Source organism: Talpa occidentalis, unplaced genomic scaffold (genome assembly GCF_014898055.3).
Source record: "Talpa occidentalis isolate TD23 unplaced genomic scaffold, MPIMG_talOcc4v2.1 talOcc4.16, whole genome shotgun sequence".
Lineage (NCBI taxonomy): Eukaryota > Metazoa > Chordata > Mammalia > Eulipotyphla > Talpidae > Talpa > Talpa occidentalis.
The window spans coordinates 42,748,971-42,771,522 of record NW_023601653.1 but is presented as its reverse complement, the minus strand read 5'-3'; the positions used below and the strand labels follow the sequence as shown (position 1 = coordinate 42,771,522).

The following is a 22,552-nucleotide window of genomic DNA, read 5'->3' as shown; positions in this document are numbered from 1 at the left end:
TTTTGATACATACAGCTGTGATAATGGTAGCATGTATTATTTACAAATTTAGAATGCCAGAACCAGGAAAAAGACAAAAGTTGCAGGCAATCATAGATCTGAGGCATATAGCAGGGGAGAGGGAGGGACAGCGGGTCAAAACAGGGGAGGGAATAGCACAAGAGACTGTGGTGATGGGTCAGGGAGCTGTAGTGTTTATCCTCCCAGTATTGTAATATTCACATCGCCTTATAAATGCCACAGAAAAACAACCTAAGTGCCTCCAAAAAAGAGAAGAGGATCAAGAAGATGTGGTCTATATACACAATGGAATACTACTCAGCAATCAAAAAGATAAACTCATACCATTTGTGACAATATGGTTGGAGATGGAAGGTAATGAGCTAAGTGAACTAATCTAGGAAGAGAAAGTTAAATACCAGGGGGTGTCACTTATATGTGGAATACAGAGTAACCAAACAAAGGGGGAGATAAAAAAACAACACTTGAAACCTGACCATAGAACTGAGACATCAGAGGGGGAGGGGTGAGGACAGGCTGGGGAGCTAGCACAATGGACTATGGTGGAGACTGTGGTTGCTTTGGTGGTGGGTTTGCTAAGGTAACTACACCTGAAGGAGAAGATCCTATACTTGCATAATACTAACAATGATGTAAACCAATGCTACTTCAATAAAAAAATAAATTTAAGAAAAAATGCCATAGCCCTTGGGATGTAATCAAGCCCAAATTTTACAATGTCTACTTTCACTGATGTCCTCACCCTTCATCCTCTCATGGGATCTTGGTTGTTTCTTTTTTTTTAATAAAAATTTATTTATTTATGCATACAAGAACTGGGGTACAGGCCATAGGTGTGGGTGTAAGAGAATTCACCAGAGACAGAGTGGGGAACAGAACAGGCAGATTGACTGAAATCCACTGCTGAGGGGAGCAGCAGGCGAGTCAGGAGAGGTCTGCTGTGCCATGTGGGTTGCTCCCTGGCTGGCCAGGGATCGACTGTGCTACAGAGGCTGCGGATAGCTTCACAGTGTGGTGCTTAACCCCTTGCGCTACTAGGGAGGCCCAATCTTGGTTATTTCTCCATATACAGCATCACTTATTTTTGCCTGTCTCATAGCTTGTTTTAAAGCTATTATCATGAAGTCAGGTTTTGCAATTGGAGTTACTACTGATGAAAGATTAAGCAGTTTGATGGAATATTAGCCAATGATAAAAAAAAATTTCTGAATCTCTTTCTTTTTCTAAATTCTTCTCTGAACTCTCCATGGTATAGAAAATTGGCCCTTCTGCATTATTTCAGAGCAGAGACTCATGTGTTGTGATGATGAAGCCTCAAGACAAAGGACTCTGGAGTATGGAAGACCTGGATCTGCACCTCGCCACTTACCTATGTGACTTGGAACAAGTTACACCGTCTCTGAGTTCTGGGATCAGTGCTCTAAGGATTTGTTGGAACTGAACAAGAAAATTTTAGTGCCTAGACCACAGTAAGGATCCACAAATCCACTTTATTTCCCCTTGTTGTATATCATTTGATTCTCACAATAATCATATGCCACAGAAATGCCCTACAGATAAAGAGGTATACAGGGCAGTTAAGGTCCAAAGCCACGCAGAGGAGGGAGTAGACTAGGGGAGGGGGCATCTAACTGCAAAGCTACGCAAGGACACAGAGCTCAGCTGGGAGCAAAGACTTCTGAATCCAAATTCTTGGCTCCTTCCTCTGCACCACAGTGATTCTTTACTCAGGCATGACTGGTCAAGAATGGGGAGGGAGAAACATTTATTAACACAGCTAGAGCCCCTGTCTGTGACTACAGCCTTCTCCACCCTGCCCTGGATTAGTACGGGAGCCTGGATACCTGGGAGAACCTGGCAAGGGTGTGCTGAAACTTCGGGATGTACTTCTTGCTTCATAGTTTGATTGCGGCATTCTTTTTTAATATTTATTATTTTTTTTATTTTCTTACACTGTTGTTCATTTATTGTACAGTTATTGGTTTCTCCCTTCAAGTGTAGTCCCTTTATTTCTCCCACCACCATAGCACCCTGACCCATCACACAGTCCCTTAGGCTCTTCCCTCCCCTGTTTTGACCGGCTCTCCCTCCCCCTCCCCTGCTATATGCCTCAGATCTATGATTTCCTGCAAGTTTTGATTTTTCCTGGTTCTGGCATTCTAAATTTGTAAATAGTACATGCTACCTTTATCAAAGCTGTATGTATCAAAAATTAGGGGAAAAAATGAAATATCCAAAGGCAAAAAAATACATGAGCAAATTATGTTTTATCTATTTGGCGAAATGTTAATGAATCATTAAAGCTGTGGCAACAGCAAAGAAAATATATTAAAATACACATGATATATAAGATACATTGTATGCTTGCAATTCAATAAAAATGCAAAGAAAAAGGACCAAAAAGGCAAAAGCAAACATTAAGCTAAGCGATTGCTGTAGCCTAGCTGTTATGGACAAATCATTCATCTTCACTGTGCATTTTAAGTCTCATTCTATTTGCTAAGGAAAATAAGCAAACATTGTTGGAAGTGTTTGAGGATAATCTGGATAATTATCGCTGAGAGACAATGCAAGATTAATTCAGTTCATCCTCCCAGAGTACACAGTTGATAAGAAACAGTCCAAGTTTTCTTACACAGAGAGCCACAGTTCAGAGAGAGAAAGATGGGTAGACCACAGCACTGCAAGCATTTCAGCACCACACAAGAAGCCACATATTCCTGAAGATCCAGAGAGTAGATGTTGAGAGAAGCAGCTCAAACAATAGTGATTTTTCTCGCCGGTCATCTAGACAAAGGCAGGCAGAGCCACGGGACTGGCATTTGCAAATGTATTCACTGGGTGAGGAATCTCACCAACTCAGTACTTCCAGTTTGAATGGGAGGAACACAAGGAATAGATGAGCTGGGAAGGCAGATCAGAGCTGGGGTGACTGAAACAAACTTAGGTGATGACAGGTCTCATAGAGAGAAACCTTTCAAGGATGAGCTGAGCAATTCAGCATTTTGGAAAGCCTGATATTCTCTGAACTAATAAGAATTATATCCATATAGAAATGCAAAATAAATTCATGGACCTGTAAACTCAGACAAGAAAAAAATACAGGGCCTTCCTGGTGGCCTAGGATTTAGTCTCAGTACTTTCATCACCGTGGCTTGAGTTTGATCCCTGCCAGGGAGCTGACCCATATGGCACAGCAGACCTCTGCTGCAGTGGATTTCAGTCGATCGGCCTGTTCCACTCCCAACTCTGTCTCTGGTGAACCCTCTCAACTGCCCCACCTCTGGCCTACACCCCAGTTCTTGTATGCATAAATAAATAAATAATTATTACCAGTGTGGTAACTGCTAATATTTGGGGGTCATGGTCCCAAACAAGGCCTCAACCTCTGATGGGGAGACCTGGAAGGGCTGTGAGGTTCAGAGAGTTACCTCCTGGGTCTGGCCCAGGAGGTTTCTGCACCTAATCACAAGCCCCAGTACACCCGAAGGACAAAGACAAGCTACAACAATGACAATATCTTCTTCTTTCTTGCCTTGTAGCTTTCTTATTTCTCCGAGTGCTGCTTTCAATACACATATCCTGCTCCTTTTCAAGAAGCCATGTCCTCGGGCACCTCCAAGAAGCTGTCCCAGGGTCTCCCTGGTGGCCTAGAGGTTAAGTCTCAGCACTATCACTGCTATAGCCTGAGTTTGATCCCTGGCCAGGGAGCTGACTCACATGGCGCAGCAGACCTCTCCTGTCTCAGCCGCTGCTCCCCTCAGCAGTGGATTTCAGTAGATCCACCTGTTCTTCTCTCCACTCTGTCTCTGGGGAATTCTCTCACCCCCCCCCCCAACCCTGCATCTCTGGCCTGCACCCCAGTTCTTCTATGCATAAATAAACAAATCTTAAAAACAAAAGATTAATGTGCTATGTCTCAAGTAAGAGGTTACCAACAAGCCTTTCAGAAACAGAGTTCGCTTATCATTTTATATAGAGTCAATGATAAGCTTCTCAGATAAGAAGAGACAGGAAGGCACTAGTTTAAACCAGGCCTCATAAACAGGCCAGCTAAGATGTCATCCATCTCCATAAACTATTTCCTCAAAAGGAAGTTATTTCAAACTTGGACTCTATTTCTCTCCTTCCTAGACTCAGTTTCCTCCAACATGGGCTGGTCTTGTCTGTAGCTCAGCTTTTCCTTTTCCATTTTTTAAGATTGATTTTATCTATTTATGCATTCAAGAACTGGGGTGTAGCCAGAGGTGCAGGGGGTGAGAGGATCCCCCAGAGACAGAATGGGGAGCAGAACAGGAGAATCTACTGAACTCCACTGCTGAGGGGAGCAGCAGGTGAGACAGGAAAGGTCTGCTGCACCATGCGGGAAGCTCCCTGGCAGGGGATGGAATTCATGTCACAGTGGCTAAAGATAGCTTGATAATGCTGAGACTTAACCCCTTGTGCCACCAGAGAGGCCCTTGTAGCTCAGCTTTTTCTGTAATCACTCCCAACAGCCACCGCCTCCTCTCCTATCTTCCAGGGATTTCTCAATTGTTATTTTCAATTGTGGAGCTGCATGTGTACTTGATGCAATTTCTGTGATTTAGAAAGGGAATAAAAATATTTGCCTGACTCCCTCTGTTTACACTAGAAGTCAATTCCAATCTCTAGATCATCTAGTTTTGGGGACTGTTATATGATATTACTTCATGAGGATACAGCTTGATTTTCTAAGACTTTCTCCCTTATATTGAGCCCAAATTCAACTGCCACTAAATTTTATTCATTGGTCCCGACTCCATCTTCTATATCTACATTGAATCTGTCAATACAACTTGAAGATAACTATAATGTTCTATTATTCCTCTGAGTGAAAGACACTCAATTTCTTCAAAAATTCCAGGATAGTCACTTAAACGTTTTACCATCTTAAGTGTTGCCTACCTCCTGGCCTGGTTTTCTTATTTAAGTTTATTCAATCTATCTTTGAAAGTAGATCTCTGGGGCCTCCCTGGTGGCACAGGGGTTAAAGCCTCAGTGCTATCAAGCTATTTTCAGCTTCTGCTGCCTGAGTTCGATTTCTGGCCAGGGAGCTGACCCACATGGCGCAGCAGATTTCTCCTGTCTCACCCGCTGCTCCCCTAAGCAGTGGATTTCAGTCAATCCATCTGTTTTGCTCCCCACTCTGTCTCTCGTGAATCCTCTCACGCCACCCCTGTCCCGCACCTCTGACCTACACCCCAGTTCTTGAATGCTTAAATAAAAAATAAATCTTCTTTTTAAAAAAGAAGAAAGTAAGTCTCCAGAACTGCAAAACCACAAGAGTCCAGAAGGACTCTGATCTCCCTTATTCTGGATATTCTATTTCTATTTAATCCAACATCCTCATGCCATTCTGCAGAAACACTGAGTGAGCCCTGGCCGGTTAGCTCAGTTGGTTAGAAACACTGAGTGAACAGTACAATCCTTTCCTACTTTGTTCTACAGAGCCAGTTCTCTCCCTCCTCTAAATCTGTATTTGGGTACTATAATCAGAACTATAATCTATAATCAGAACTTTATCTGCTGCCCTCTTAGACCCCTTAGGCAAGGGCTGTCAACAAGATTGGGACCCTACCAGGATGGATCCCTTCCCCATCACCTGCCTGGGATTTCTTAGTAGGGGACAGGGATACTCCACTCCAGGAATGTCACACAAACCCTTTCACTGCCTCTCCAGAACTGCTGAATAGAGCCATCAGCTTGGAAAATCTATTGTCTTTGAATCTCCTTTAAACATTCCCCCTGGTGGGCTGAATGTCATTTATCTAGGGGACACCCCTCCCTCCACTGCTGGGAAGTCAGCACCCAGGCTCAACTTACTGCACAAACTGATTAAGATTTCAACCAAAGAGCTGGGCTTCTTTCTCCATCACGACAAAATGCCGCATTCCTCTGAAGGGAAATCCCTATAAAAGAAACTTTTATGCTGCCTTTGGTGGACTTCCATAGGTCTCGGTCCATTTCCTCGGCGCCTGCACCACTCCAGCCGAGAGCAGCAAAAGACAGCACAGCCAGATCAGGTGGCGAGAATACTAATCAGAGCACTATCCATCTTGGACATGGCCCTCCACGGACTAGCCTGCGTGCACAATAGTAAAATGCCTTCCCTGCTGCCTTCAACAAAATCCTAAATTCGAATTTGGAGATCATAATACATCCTCTTTAGGTGGTAACAACTTAGGGAAAGGAAAGAGAGTAAAGTGACCTTACAATATAGAACCTAACTGCATCTCCCCCGAAAAAAGGCGGAACTGTTTGTTCCAGACAAATATTTCCTTGTTCATATTTTTATAATGCTGCTGAAATTTAAACTTTGTTTTTTACTGCATAAGATTCTCCAAAGGTCAAATTCAAGTTGGGTACTCCAAGACAAACCAAAATAACTATTAATTCAGTTAGCTAGTCTACCTATTAAAGACTCCTTTTTTGAGTATTTTTTTAAGTTCATGGCACAATTTCCACAACATTCCACTTGGCTTTATCTGACAAATATGTTATTGTGAAATGAACCTTATGGATGTAATAGCAAAGATTTTCCTTGCACTGCTTTGGGGGAGGGGAGACACTACTGCTTTTTAATTTTTCCCGACTGGAAGGGTTGTGCTTAAATAGCCTATTAAACTATTTACTGTATGTGAGAAGTGCCCCGGATGAACGATTGTTTCCATATTGCAAAACAAGTCAATCTCTTTAAAAGTTTAACAAGAAAAACTAAATCAAACATATGATGTTAAGAGAATGAAAATGATATTGCATCTGCACAGCTATGGCCGTGTTGATCTGATCCCACACTTTTGGGCAGATGAAGTTAATACTGTGAAATTATGAGTGCCACTGATTTCATTGCTTATTAAAATTGTTCTTAAGGCCCTTCATTTTGGCTGCCCAAGCTGAAACTTACCACAAGATGACTGTGACAGTTTTTTTTTTTCCTTATTTGGTACAGTGGAAATGAATTTAAATGCTTGGCGTTGAAAGCCTTCTCATTATTAAAAAAGAAAAGAAAGTCTAGTGCTTTAAATAAAAAGGATTACTGGGCACATGTAAGCTTTATTAGCAGTTCCTGGGTTCATGGTTATGTCTGTAAGACCCTTTATCAAAAGCACAATCCCACCATTCATTTTTTTTGTCACCAATTCAATAAACATTATAAACAAGAAAATAATAAATGGATTTCGTATCTACCACTGATAATATGAAACATCAAAGTTTATAAAAAATACTGTGGCATCTCTAAACTGTTGTAAAGGGCAACTGTAGAAATAGAGACATATAAAAATGAAAAATGATGTAAAAAATGTATAAAATTAAAAAAATTAAAATAAATCAATCTATCATTAAAAAAGAAGAAATGGAGACAAACCAAGGGCAGTATCCCCTCCCTCTGAAAGAACTGCATCAATTTTCCCTTGTGTGTTTTATTTTTTTTTAAGATTTATTTATTTATGCATACAAGAACTAGGGTACAGTTCAAAGGTGCAGAGGGTGAGTGATTTCAACGGAGACAGAGGGGGAGCGCAGAACAGGCAGACTGACTGAAATCCATTGCTGAGGGAGCAGGGAGTGAGACAGGAGAGGTCTGCTGCACCATGTGGGTCAGCTCCCTGACAGGGGATCAACCTTGTGCTGTAGTGGCTAAAGACTGCTTCGTAGTGTTGACGCTAACCCCTTGCACCACCAGGGAGGCCCCCTGTGTGTTTTATTAAGTAAAAAAGATAAACAGGACTTTATCAGCCTCGAGGAAGGACTGAGATGCAGGCATAAAGTAGGAAGAAAAGGAGCCTTGGTTGGGCCTCCCTGGTGTTGCAGCGGTTAAACTCTCAGCGCTAGCAAGCTGCTGCTAGCCACTGTGGCAAGAGTTCCATCCCCAGCTAGGGAGCTGACCCACATAGGGCACAGCAGACCTCTCCCGTCTTGCCCGCTGCTCCCCTCAACAGTGGATTTCAGTAGATCTGCCCGTTCTGCTCCACATTCTGTCTCTGGTGAGTCCTCTCACCCCCTGCACCTCGGCCTGCACCCCAGTTCTTGCATGCATGCATAAATAAAGTAAATCTTTAAAAAAAAAAAAAAAAAAAAAAACAGAACCCTGGTTAAAGTAATATTTCAAGCCATCAAGAAGACAAAGTTGTGCCTCCCCGGTGGCGCAGTGGTTGAGCGCTGGGTTGCGAGGCTGCCCGCAGCCTCTGCAGCACCAGTTTGATCCCCGGCAGCTAGGCGAGGGTCCCACATGGCGTGCAGGCCTCTCCTGCCACCCGCTGCTCCCCTCAGCAGTGTATCGTCAGTCTGCCTGTTCTGTTTCCTGCTCTGGCTCTGGCGAATTCTCTCACCCTCCCGTGCTTGTGACTGTACCCAGTGCTTGTATAAATAAATAAATAAATCTTTAAAAAAAAAAAAAAGAGAAAGTTATCTTAAAAATAACTTAGAATTACTTTCATGCATTCCATTTATTAAACTGACCCAGGGATTACAGTGCTTACATGACTTAGAGACTATACACGCTCAGATGCACTAAGTGGCTACCCATTAGGAAAGGTTTATATTTCTCCATTTACATTTACCTAAACCTCATTGCTAGAAACTTTCTAAGGCCAAAGGTGGGTATTATTGTCAAGGTGAAAAAAGGTGAAAAAAAAAAAAAAAACTAGTTGTGGGATCCATTTTCCTCTCTGTTCCTTGAATACAACATTAAGAATTGAATTCTAGGGGCCTCCCCGGTGGCTCAGGGGTTGGGATGCAACCTACGAAGCTGTCCACAGCCTCTGCAGCACGACTTCAATCTCCAGCCCGGGAGCTATAGGCCTCTTCTGTTGTGCCCACTGCTCCCCTCAGCAGTGCACTTTGGTCAATCTGCCTGTTCTCTTCCCCACTCTGTCTCTGATGAATCCTCTCACACCCTCACCCCTGCACCTCTGGCCTGTACCCCAGCTCTGGTATGCATAAATAGATGAATCTTTAAAAAAAAAAAAAGAATTGAATTCTACAGGGATCCCACTATGTATAGAATCTGATATTGGGAACTTAAGTCTTTCCTCCAGCAGTTTTTTTCCTGATACTCTAATATATGGTGATAAATGTCCCCTTAATTTGCACAACTGTTTTTCAATTGCCTTCATGGGAGACCACCTTGAAGGAGCGAGTAAAAGGTTTAGTCATGGTTTCTATATTCCTATTGGAATTCAATACATTCTAGTTAAATGGACAATTAATAGGTCACTTCCAAAATACTAGTGTATCAGCCCTGGTTAATAAACAATCCCCACAGTTGATAATGGGCCCTATGTATTCAGCAAGTCCCTGTATACACTCAGATCATCCACTAAACCCTTTTCAGGTGGACAGGGTTATATGGGAAGATGAGCTAGAATGAGTCTATAAAAGTCAGTTTCATTCATTGCTTTATTTTTCAGTCAAGTGCTTTAAATGGTGTCCAGAAACGCACTTGGAATGTGAGACAGGAGAAAAGACAGACACACAGGGGCTTGCTTTATGACCATACAAAAGGGCAGCTGACCCTTGCCCGGGCCTTTTCCATGTGAAATGGTGCCTAAAGGTCATCCGCATAGTGAAAAATCAGGCGGGGTCGCGTGTGGATGAGTCGAGAGAAAGTGACAATTGGTCACGGGTCTGTCACCCATTGTGACCAGCCCCTCGCCGTGCAAAGTGCTCTGTGGGAAAGTATCAGCCCCCTAAAGAGACGTTCAGAAGCTCCCAGCTCATTAAACGTCCAGCATTTGCTGCCTCACTTGTCAGGAGTAACTGCTGTCCTGAAACATTCATAAAACACACACAGGGAGGCAGCAAGTCTGAATCTGACCGTGGTGAAGCTCAAAACTGTCGCCTACCTCCCATTTCACCTTCACCTGACACCTGTTAACCTGAACAAATGCTTTCTCTTGGGCTGCTGAAATAAATGCAGCCCTCCGCTGATTTCTCCATCATAAACTCAAATTCTCCGCCTGTCGATTCTCAAGGTTAGGAGAACAAAGCTAGACCTTTTCTTGGCATGTGAGAGTATATCCACGCTCTACAAGTCTTTGAAAGTTGTTTTTATTTCATCCCCCAAACACTATGAAAATGGTGTAGCATGTGGATTAAAAGTTCTCCTGCTTTTCTTCAAGATCGTAAAGGGAGGTATTTACCTCCTGTAACAACCCTGCCGATTTTTCATTATTTTCTGCAGGGACCTACTGACTTTGGGCCTCACGTTTGAAATGGAATGGAAATTTTACACAGCACTGCTTTTTCGTCCTCCCTCCTTTTTCTTCTTTAAATGAGGATGGCTACACATTTCAGAAAGAGCCAAACCGGTCCCTCTGAGATCTTTTATAGCCAGTGGAAAACAAGTGGCTTTCCCTGGTGTGTCAGCCCCGATTTCAATGCCTTTAGGAGTCACTCACAATTGCTTAGTGTGCACCGGTTTGATAAATCTCTGCAAACCCCCTGAATAGGATCGCTGTGATTTTTAGTGAGGAATTAGCTCCTTGCCATTGCATTACCAATTAGTTTTCCAGAGCACATTAAGTCCTGCTGCTTTGGTTTACAGAATAACTGAGGCATTGCTGATGAAGCATAAAAACTTACTTGGAAAAGCAGTGGGGGATGCAGGACGCCGGCAGGACCCACCGCAGCACGCGGAGTAGAACGGAGGGGCGCTCAGGAAGAAAGGCTTGGAGGGTGCTGCGGGAAGAGCATTGATCCATCCATTAGACATTTCTTAAATACTATCTCCAGAACTATGGGTTCCCAAAGTCATTCAGGGAAAGGACTTGATTTTCTGGGCCGTGGCTTCCGTTCTTATAACGATACTGAAATTTAAGTCATTTTAGGCAGGGTTTATCTGTCAAGGAATTTGACAAATTTAATCTAGAGTTGGGAGATTGGGTGGACTCGAGTTATCAAAACCAAACAAGTGCTTGTTCTTTGTGGTCATTTGAGGATTATATAATCACAATCATGATGAAGATATTCATCAGTTTGCATTTGCACTATATTTGTCATAGGAAGACAAGAGATTAATGACATTCATTTGTATGAAGGTGGCTGAGTTGCACACTATGTCCATATTTATTCTTTGTTTCTTTAAATCTATGATGATACAATCATAATCCCGATTAATACTGGGCTGTCAGAAAGTCATAATGTATTGTTTTCTGTTTTCTATGCAGAAATGTGTCATTATTTTTCTGACCACTTAACATATTTATAATACATTACTAGAAGATTGAGAATTGGAAAAGTCCCGTATCTGCTCCTCCGAGAATGGTGTCTTGCAATCAGGTATAGCCACTGAGCAAGCACAGGTAACTGAATTTTATTTTAAATTATTTTAAAGGGGCCTCCCTGGTGGCACAGGGGTTAAGTGTCAGCACTGTCACTGCTGAGGCCTGAGATCCATCCCTGGCCAGGGAGCTGATCCACATGGCGTAGCAGACCTCTCCTGTCTTACCTGCTGCTCCTCTCAGCGGTGGATTTCAGTAGATCTGCCTGTTCTGCTCCCCACTCTGTCTCTGATGAATCCTCTCACAGCCCCCCCACCTCTGGCCTACACCCCAGTTCTTCTATGCATAAACAAAATAAATCTAAAAAAATAAATAATTTTAAATTGGAATACTCATGTGGCTAGTGGCTATCATATTGAATAGCACAGTTCTAGCCACTAGACTTACCAAGAAACACTCTGAAAGTGATGTGCTTCAGTTTAATTGTTAAGAGACTATATTCCTCTATTTTTCAGAAGGTTCTTTGCAAGCTATTCTAGGGAGTAGGACTCAAAACATGTAACAAGTAGTCTTCTGCACAATCCCATAATAAAAGGTGGTGTTTCTGAACACATTTACACATTCAAAGTGTTTGAGAATAGTAATAACATTTGATTGCAAGAGAAATCTAGTTAACCTGCAGTTTTTAAAAATATAGCAAATTACTAAATAACTGTTTTGATCATTTTATTCAACTATGCCAGTCAGACATTTTTGTCTTCCTTCTTGGAAATGTTGATTTGCACTGATCATAAAATGAATACAGTCTGATACCATTTAGAGTCTCCATCAGTAAATAAAAATGAAAATTACACATTTTTTATTATTTTCTAGACAGAAGAATTTTGGTAATAATTTCTCCATGACATGTAGCCATCCTTTATTGTGGGATACTTATATTACGGAACCACTGTTAATTAAGTTTTCAATACATATACTTGGAGTATTTATCATTACTCTTACAAATGAGACATTTTAAACTTCATCCCTCAGCAGATGAACAGTAACAAAGAGAGATCACAGATCATTAATAATAGTTATTCTTTATTGAGCACTAACTATATACCAGGCTTTGGTTATGTGTCTTAAATATACCATATCCTTTAAAATGATGGTGTTTAACACAATAGAAAATGGGTGAGATTTCCTGAAGCTGGGCAACTTACTTTTACTATTGCACACCCAGCTGATTACCTGGTTCTTTCTAAAGAGTCAAAAAAAAAATTCAGTAAGTAAACAAATGGTTGGCAAAACTAAGAAACAGAAAAGTTATCCCTAAGTAAAGAATGAGAAATTTTTCCAGCTTTTCAAACCCTAACAGCTGAGCTTACAATCTGGACGGTGAAGGTAAAATAAACATTGTTATTACTTTCCCTTTCCTATTCATTGGAAATACTGTTATTTTCTAAGTTATAATAGTGACTATTATTGCTATGAATACATATATTTTTCAAGACACAGTAATTTCTGACTTGTACTTTAAGCAACTGACGGGCATGTATTTATTTGCAACACTAACTTTGAAGGCTATAGCAAAATAAGTGTATTGTCCTGTAAGAATTCTATAGTCTGAGGGTCCTTAATGCCTTCAAATTGCAAATTAATAAAAAATGTAAGCTTTTTTCTGTAATACGATGAAGACTGTTGATATTTATACTTTGTTTCTTTAAATCTAGATTTATTTTCAAAAAATGAAATGTTTGTTTTGAAAATATGCCAACTAAGCAAAGGACGGAAAAGAGACCCACTTTGGTTGTCAAAAGTTTCTATGAAATTTAAAGAATTGTTTTCATTGCTACATCTGTTGTCCTGATATTAACGATAAAACCAACATAATATCTTATATTACAAAAATTTGGCATGATTTAGTCAGAGTTACATATCCCATTATTTTTATGAATATATGAAGTACATTAAATATGGAAATATGTTTTATGCATGAAAGCTACCTCATTATATTTATTCTTAGGCATTTCTGTTAGCTAACTTACTTCACCTCCAAAATAAACGCTCCATAAATAATTAAGTTATGGCTATTGTGTTATTTGACATTTTGAAAATCGAGGTAAAAGACAAAGATACAACTCTATTGCATTTACTTACTTAAACACCATAATAGCTGAAAATGCAAAAAATTATTTTGCTCAATATAGAAAATAAAAGTGTACACTAGTGATACTATTAAAATAACAATGCCAAATATATACAAAGTATAAATTTTTCTATTTTAACCAAAATATTTTTCTCAATCTTCTACTTCAGCCCTAAAAATGGAAAAATAAAGACTAGAAAGATAGCTGGCTCACTTGAAGACAAGTGATCAATTACATTCATTTGTATGAATGCGGTTCTGAGAGACACAATCTTAGTGTTGAATTTAACCAGAAAAGTCTTTTTATTGAATAGCTTGTTATATTTTAATTTTTATTATCCTATCTGGACATAGTAAATCTGTAATCAAAATGATAGGCTATCTACAGTAACAACACTTAATTTGGCCAAACAACGGCGTGTGACATGACCAGGCTGAGAGTTCTATTGTGTAGAATTTCTTACCATTTAAAATCACCTCTTTGACAATCATATATTGACATAGATTAGTCAGATCCTGATTGCTATACATAAATACACCTTGTTGGAGCTGGTTTATGTGGAAATCACTGTGAAATTTCAATTAAGTGCTCCATTTTTTGGTTCCATGCTCTACTTTGACAGAATCAAATGCTAATCCAGCTGAGCATGTGACTGTAGGGCTGTGAATAGGGTTAGGACAGAACCATTTAAAATAAAGCGATGCATTAAAAATGTATATGTTACATTTTTTTGTGTTGGTCAGCCACCTACTTTTGAGAGCAATGAACAAAAACAGCAACTCAAGTTTGATTCAAAAACAAAGGGACAAGTTGACAGGTGTATTGAAACATTTGTACACCATAAAAACTACTTGGAAGATGCTCTGAAAGACAGAAAACAAGAGAATTTCATCCTGGATTACATGCATTTCAAAGGCCATCAGCACAGTCTCCATGCAGCCACTTTATTATTCATCGTGTGTACAACACGTTATTGCAAGTTTAATAAACAATATTTTAAAAAATAATATTTGTGTGTCTACTCCATACAGGCAATGACTGGCTTTCCTACCTGAACATTCAACTTCAAATGAGCCCCATCTGGTGTGGTGCTGATTGTGATTTCTCTCAGCAAATATTTTTAAAGGACAAAAGAGACATAAGCATTTTAGCACAATATCTGGCCATAAAGTATGAGGGTATAGTCACAGAGAAGAGCCTGGGGTCCCCCTAAAATGGATGTATTTACTCATGTTTTCCAGAAAAGAAAAATAAATGGCCTTTCCCATGGGAAATATACACACTGTCAAGTTCTATAGCATAATGTTCAGTTCTCTTCGCAAAACACTTCATCAGAAGACAAATTTTGCATCCCACCAACAAATCTAACTTGTGGTGTTTGTGGGAAACTGCTATCAAATAAGATGAAATTTTTGGAACTAAATCATGGCATGTCTGGATTCAAATAACTTAATCACTTATTCACAGAAAACTTCAGGATCCTTTCACTTCTTATTCAGATGTTCTGAGAACCTGAAGACAAAAAATCAAAGGATTGATTACTTTGAGTGTTTCGTTAAGATGAGAGTTGAGGCCAACAGGCATATGAAAAAATGTTCAACATCACTTGTAATCAGGGAAATGCAAATCAAAACTACCATGAGATACCATCTTACACCAGTGAGAATGGCACATATTAAAAAAACTAGCAACAACAAATGTTGGCGAGGGTGTGGAGAAAAAGGAACTCTTCTGCACTGTTGGTGGGAGTGCAAACTGGTCCAACTACTGTGGAGAGCTGTGTGGAGATTTCTGGACCTACTAAACATAGAGCTTCCATATGATCCAGCAATTCCACTCCTAGGTATTTACCCAAAGGACACAGAAACATCAATTCCAAAGAACACCTGCACCCCTATGTTTATAGCAGCACTATTTACAATAGCTAAGCTTTGGAAACAACCCAAATGCCCAAAAATAGATGACTGGATCAAGAAGATGTGGTACATATACACCATGGAATATTACTCAGCATTCAAAAAAGATAAACACATGCAATTTGCAGCAACATGGATGGTGCTGGAAGGGATCATGCTCAGCGAAATAAGCCAGAAAGAAAAAGAAAAATACCGGATGGTCTCACTCATAGCAGGAATCTAGAAAACTTAAATAAGGGATCAGGAAAATGAATAACTATAAGAAAGTGAAAACCAAAATCAACAAAAAACTGTGAACCAGAGACACTTTTTGGGGGGTGGGGGGCGGGAGGGGATGGATTGGGGTCAAAATGGGGGTTGCAATTGCATGGGGAATATAAAAATAAAATTTATTATTAAAAAAAAAAAAATGAGAGTTGAGGACCTCCAGTGGCCTAGGGGTTAAGTCGCAGCGCTGTCACTGCAAAGGCCTGAATTCCATCCCTGGCCCAGGAGCTGACCCACACAGGGCACAGCAGACCTCTCCTGTCTTGCCCACTACTCTCCTCAGCAATGGATTTCAGTAGTTCATCCTGTTCTGCTCCCTACTCTGTCTTTGGGGAATCCTCTCATCCCCCACATCTCTGCCTACACCCCTGTTCCACACACACACACACACACTCACATACACACACAAAAAAAGGTTAAAACAAAAAATGGGAGCTTAGAGCCAACTTACTGTTGAATTAGTCTGATTTTTTTAACTTAATTAACAATATAGTTCTGTAACATAAGTGTTCCAAGGTCAAGGATGCTACAAGTCACATAGAAATTATTTTCCAAATTCTTTTGTCTAGAAAAAATATTAAAAATTAGGGCTTCCCCTGTGGCGCAGCGGTTGAGCGCTGGGTTGCAAAGCTGCCCGCAGCCTCTGAGGCGCCGGTTCAATCCCTGGCTGCTCCCGGGCCACCGGAGGAGGGTTCCGCATGGTGCGCAGACCTCTCCTGCCGCCCGCTGCTCCCCTCAGCAGTGTACTTCTTTCCTTCTGCCTGCTCTGCTCCCCGCTCTGGCTCTGGTGAATTCTCTCACCCTCCCGCGCTTCTGACTGTACCCAGTGCTTGTATAACTAAATAAATAAATCTTTAAAATATATATATATTAAAAATTATAATTTTCATTTTTCTTTACTGATGGAGAAACTAAATGACATCTGACCACATGCATTTTACGATCAATGCAAACCGAAGTACTAATTGACTTGGGTTGACATTTCAAAGAAAGAAGACTAAACACCACTAATAAAACCTTCAAATGAATTTCAGGAGCCTGCTGAGATTTTGTGCCAATTGGGCAGCACACTTCAAGAAGAGTGAAGAGAAATGAAAAAGATTCCAAGATGTCTTACTACAGCAACCAAAGGAAGAAAAAATAACTCTAGAAAAGTATAACAGGGAATTAAGTAATTTCTGAAAGACAGTTTTAATGAGGTACTTCAATGATGGACACATGCACACTGAGAATAAAGAAATCTAAACGTCTGAAATGAACATAATACACGCTTGGGCAGGCAGTCTAGAACACAGCAGACCAAAACAAGAGACTCTGAAGAATGGCAACCATCTAGGAAATATCAATTATCTAGTGAAGTTTGATGTTTCATCACACAACATGGAAGTAATTCCTCTATGTGATCCAATGCAAACTTGCCTTTCGTCACAAGGAAAGCAAGTTAAGTCAATTTGTCCTTCAGCATTCTGTTCATCAGAAAACCACAGAAGTCAGTGGTTTTGCTTCTTGTCTGTTGCCTTGAATATTTCAGAGACAAAAAAAAAACAAATAAAGACCTTAACGTTAAGATCATGAGAAAATAAATCAAGTGCAGTGTCTATGTATTTGATTCTGTCCTTTTAATTGAGTGCAAATAATATTTACTGCATGTCTGCAAGCATCAAGGAGTACAAAAGCTGAGACTACACAGATTCTAAAAATCAGAGGAATCGTTTCCCTCCCTAGAAGAATTTTTGGGTTTTAGTGTTCCTTAACTTACAGATTTTGAATCTGTTTTCAAAGAAATAATATGTAAACTTCTATACACTAAATTCACTTTTGTCCTGTCAAATCTTAACATTCACCTAGAAGGAGATAAAATCAGCGTATTTCCCTAAGCAGGGTAATTCTCAAACCTAAATGTACATTAGAATCATCTGCAGTGCTTTTTAAAATACAGATGCCCAGGACCCACAACACTTGGGTTAAATCAAGCTGGCCAGAGTTGCCCCTAAGCATAGCTTTTTTTCAGACTGTGCACAGATGATTATGAGGTAAACCAGGCTGAGACCAGAAGAAAAATCATCAAACAGAGCCTCCCTGGTGGTGCAAGGGGTTAAGCACCGCACTATGAAGCAATCCACAGCCTCTGCAGCACGAGTTCGATCCCCGGCCTGCCGGGGAGCAACCCACATGGTGCAGCAGACCTCTCCTGACTCGCCCGCTGCTTCCCTTAGCAGTGTACTTCGGTCAATCTGCCTGCTCCATTCCCCACTCTGTCTCTGGTGAATCCTCTCACCCCTACCCGCCCTGTATCTCTGGCCTGTGCCCCAGCTCTTGTATGCATAAATAAATAAATCTTTAAAAAAAAAATCAAACAATGCCAGGCATGCAGTAGGCACTCAATAAATGTTAGCCTTTGCTCCTACCATGAAGGACATCATCTGAGCTCAACTGTAAGACAATACTGAAAAAGAAGAAGCATAGTCCAGATTTGTACTGAAATAAAGAAGAGTAAAAGGAAAAGAACACTGTTAGGAAAGCTCAGTCAGAGAAAGTTAGAATAAGGAAATGTATCTTCTTGACCTGGATTTGGAAGGTAACTAAGTGGCAAAAGAACAGAAAGATGTTATCTCAGGAAGGAATAGCCCCATGAACAAAGGCAAAGTGGCAAGAATGGTGGTGATGAACAGGTGAGGACCAGGTGAGGAACCAGTGAGGAACAGGTGATGAACCAGTGAGGACCAGGTGAGGAACCAGTGGGGAACAGGTGAGGAACCAGTAAGGAACAGGTGAGAATAGGTGAAGAGACCAGCCTGACTCCTGGAACAAGGTCAAAGAAGGGAGCAGCAAGCAATTACGTGGTTGGTAGAGCTAAATGAAGCAAATTATCCTGAAGGACAAACTGAGCATTTTTATTTGATCTGATAATGAAATGGGATAATTAAGGTTTTCCTGAGTAGCTTGGTGATGTAACCAAAGCTGTATTTCAGAAAATTTTAACTAGCAGTGGTGGATAAGACATGATGGAATAAGTAGGAACTAAAAGGAAGGATCCTAATGCAGTAACAACAGGTGATGCAAGAGGTAATAATCATGGGTTCATACCCTCCCACCTTCTCTAGTCTGACATCTCGAGCTGCAGAAACCCAGTTCATTGCAACCACCAAAGATAGTCACCACCTACCTCTGCTGCCTCACTCTTCAAGGAGTCTTCCTTATAGCTCTGGAAAGACTAACCCAGTCTTTCCAGAATTTGAGGAAATTCCTTGCTCTGTTTATTACAAAGTTGATACCACAGAAGAGGACATCATAACAGAGAGTACCTGCAGCTCTCGATGCCCTAAAAACCTTTTTGAATAGCTGTTTGCTCAAGATGAAGCTATACAAGCCTTGTGTAATCCATCCCTGCACTGGTCTACACCAGCCAGAGACCACCTATCGGGAACTATGTCCAAAAATGATCTCACTCTATGGCACAGTGTAAAAGACTGCAAGTGATCGGGCATGGTTTTCATTAAGAGGGGGTCTGGTTCCCCTCCTCTTGAAGTTAGACTGGTCTTGCTGACTTGTTTGACCAAGGGATATGGAAGAAGTGACATTCTGGAACTTCCAAGGTGAGGTCCTTTGAAGTTTGCAGTGACCAAGTGGGTTACTTGGACTGTGTACTCTTAGAACACACTCCGTTTCAGCGCCCAGCCATGATGCTAGAAAAGTGCGAGACACCTGGGAAGCCCCATGTGGATGCTGCCGTGAGCCTGGTCAGCAGACAGCATCACATGGCACCTGGCACCTGGGACACGAGCAGCCTCAGTGGACAGCCAGCCCAGTCAAGCCTTCAGATGACGGCAACCCCAGTTGACATCTAACTTCATTTGCATGAAATTCCAAGTTACAATCACCCAGCTTAATCTAGTCCACCCATAAAACTGAGGGTAGAGTTAGTAAATCATTCCTTAAAGCCCCCAAGTTTTGCAATGGTTTCTCAACAGCAATGCTACTTGTGATGGAGTGGTACAAAGAATCTTTCCCATCTTTCCCTGTTCCTTATCAATGAGCTTTACAGTCAAATTCTGACCCTGACATCTGTTCTCCTCTCAAGAGTATATGAAAGTTATCTGGATTGCTTAGGATTATACAATCAGTGACAGAAAGACCTCAGGCTTAAAATTTAGAATTACATAGGCTTTAAAATGATAGAAATGTTATTCATATCAGCTGAAAAATCATATATTATTTTGAAATTTAACCAATTTGCCATTTATGCTTTGGAGAAAGCATTAATAAACTTTTACTAAAAAGGGACAGATAGTAAATATGCATTGGTTTTTGCAAGTTACAGAATCTCTACTGTAACTATTCAATTTGTAGCGCAAAAGCACCTACAGAAAATATATTAACAGGAGTGAATCTGTTCCAGCTTTGATGAATCAGTCTTGTCTGACACCCAATGTCACTACAGAATTGGTTCAGCACACTTAAGCTCACTCCAACCCTAGATTAGCCTATTATAAACCTCCCAGCTATCATGGTTTTTATTCTTTTTTAATGTGCACAAGTCTTCTCAGAGAATAACTCACTAACTCCTTCTATATTCCACTCAGAGATTTATTTTATAAGATTTTAATTTATTTATTTATTTGTTTGTTTGTTTGTTTGTTTTTGCATGGAAGAACTGGAGCATAGGCCAGAGGTGCGGGAGTAAGAGGATCCCCAGAGACAGAGTGGGGAACAAAACAGGTGGATCTACTGAAATACACTACTGAAGGGAGCAGTGGCAGAGGCAAGAGAGGTCTGCTGCACTCCTGTGTGTCAGCTCCCTGGCCTGGAACTGAACTCAGGCGGTAGTGGTGACAGCACTGAGACTTAACCCCTCGGCCATCATGGAGGCCCCATACTCAGACATTTAAATTTAAAGTTTTAAAGAACAAAAATACTGACCCTCTAAAAAGGACTGGTAGAAATGTATGGTTAGTGTGGTGTAGGGACAGAAAGAGTAGAGAAAAAACCTAATCCACCTTTAGAATATATACAGATAATAAGGCAATTCAGTCTTCAGCAATATACAGAATAAAGACTTGAAATTTTCTGTTTTTTTAACTTTCCCTTTCCTGGATGCTTTGGTTCTTTAACAAAAGTCTAAAAAGTTAGAGCAGCTTTTTGATCTTGGACTTCAGAGAGAATGTTGGTGCATTAAGTTTACTGTTCACAAGCTTCACCAAAAAAAATGTGCCCCTGAAATATTCCCAAGTTGACAAAATGAATAATGCTATTAAAAATAAAATCGTTATGGTAACTATATAAAGTGATGAATCAGTCAGCATTGCCAAATCAAGAATTGACTGGAGGCTAAAAAGAATGAAAGAGAGAGATTTCATTAAAAGTGGAAACATTACTGACAATAAAATAAAATATTTTGGAATAAAATATACAAGGGTCTGGTAAGCATATTATATGTTAAGGCAAAAATCCAATTTATTAGTAAGAGAGTATAAAAGAGAAGTATGATCTAATGAAGTCTTAAATAAGGATTCTAACAAGCATTCTTAGATAAAAATCTTATTATTTCTTTTTTACAATCTGCCTTTTTTCTTACTGGCTGATTCCAGTGTATTTGAATGAAAACTTTAGAGTGATTTAATTGACTTAAAAGTGGTCTGCCTTTATTATGAATAAAGGAATCACTGTAATTAAGAACTTTTCCATCTCTATGAACTCACAATTAAATGGACAAATACTGTCTTAATTAAGAGTTGCAAATCAAGTCCCCTTGAAAGATGCAATAAGAAATAAAAAAGATATAAACAGAAGTATGGTGGGAGTAGGTTGAGTGAGGAATAACTGAAGTGTTCACCCTCACCCTAATATAAGGGCACACTTGTTTAAATATCTTGAAAATGATAACACTTGACGTCTGCAAAAACATTCATAGCAAAGTATTTAAAGTGTTTTATGAAAATTTATTGCCAATGTCCAATGTTCTTTCCTTTACTTTTAAGTTGCTACCATTTCTATCATGGTTTAGTAGCAAAACTCATCATAAAATACCTCCTTACAGCAAAAAGAGATTCCCCCAACCCCCACCCAGTGGTAACAAGAACAGGAAGGAAAAGAAGCAGAATCTAATGCACAGCTTAGATTCCAACATCTGAGGCACATTTATGGCAAGAAAATATAGATAAAATCACTGTTGACAATCCTATAAAATTGTCCATAACATGTGACATCTTTGGCCTCCTGTATCTAATTCTGAATGCTCTAAATCCTGTATTCTTTCTGCATAAATCCATATGCAATTTCCTGGGCGTTCAAACATTGTGCCTCTTAAAATAATCCTCAAATCCCGACAGCAAAAGTCAGGGAAGAGTTCTAAAATGTTCCTACTTGCCTGTTGCATTCACTCCTGTTTTGTTATTAAACCTCAATAACGTCCATATATGTTAAGGGATTGTGATTCCTGCTGGGGAAGCCAAGCAGAGAGGTATGTGTTAGAGACTGGGAGTGACCCAGGTGCCTGGATCAATGAAAGGCATGTAAATTGCTACCCTGATATAGTTCCAACTCCATCATTATTTTGTAAGGAGCTTGGCTAACGCAACCAGCACAGAAGTAAAGGAATGGTTTCTTAGTTCTGTTGGCTCTCTTCAATTCAAGAACTCCTTGAACCTTGAGTTCATTAACTTGGGGACCGAGAGTAATTAACGCAGAACGGATTCCTCATGAACTACAGGAAAATCATTAACGTGTTCATATATAATTCCAAAACTGTGTTAAGGAGATTTTTAAAAATACACAGATGCAGTAAGAATACGATTTTATACTATCTACAAATTCCGCTGAAGGATGGAAAAGGGAGATGGGCTGAACAAGAAACCATTAGGCTGGGTCCCGTCATTACCCTTTTCTCTAAATACCCCATTCTCATTTTCCTGCTTCTGGGTCAGCACAGCCCATCGTAAGATTCTGTGATTTTAGTTTGCAAAATAAATCTAGA

At 40.3% G+C, this 22,552-nt stretch overlaps 1 protein-coding gene across 1 annotated transcript in view; it reads right to left on the bottom strand.

The window, feature by feature from the left end:
- Window positions 1-22,552, bottom strand: part of DBX2 (developing brain homeobox 2) — a 39,224-nt gene that overhangs the window by 12,495 nt on the left and 4,177 nt on the right. The window contains exon 2 of the mRNA XM_037514109.2: window positions 10,627-10,722. Coding sequence (XP_037370006.1) covers window positions 10,627-10,722 — 96 coding nt within the window. The remainder of the gene's footprint in view (window positions 1-10,626; window positions 10,723-22,552) is intronic.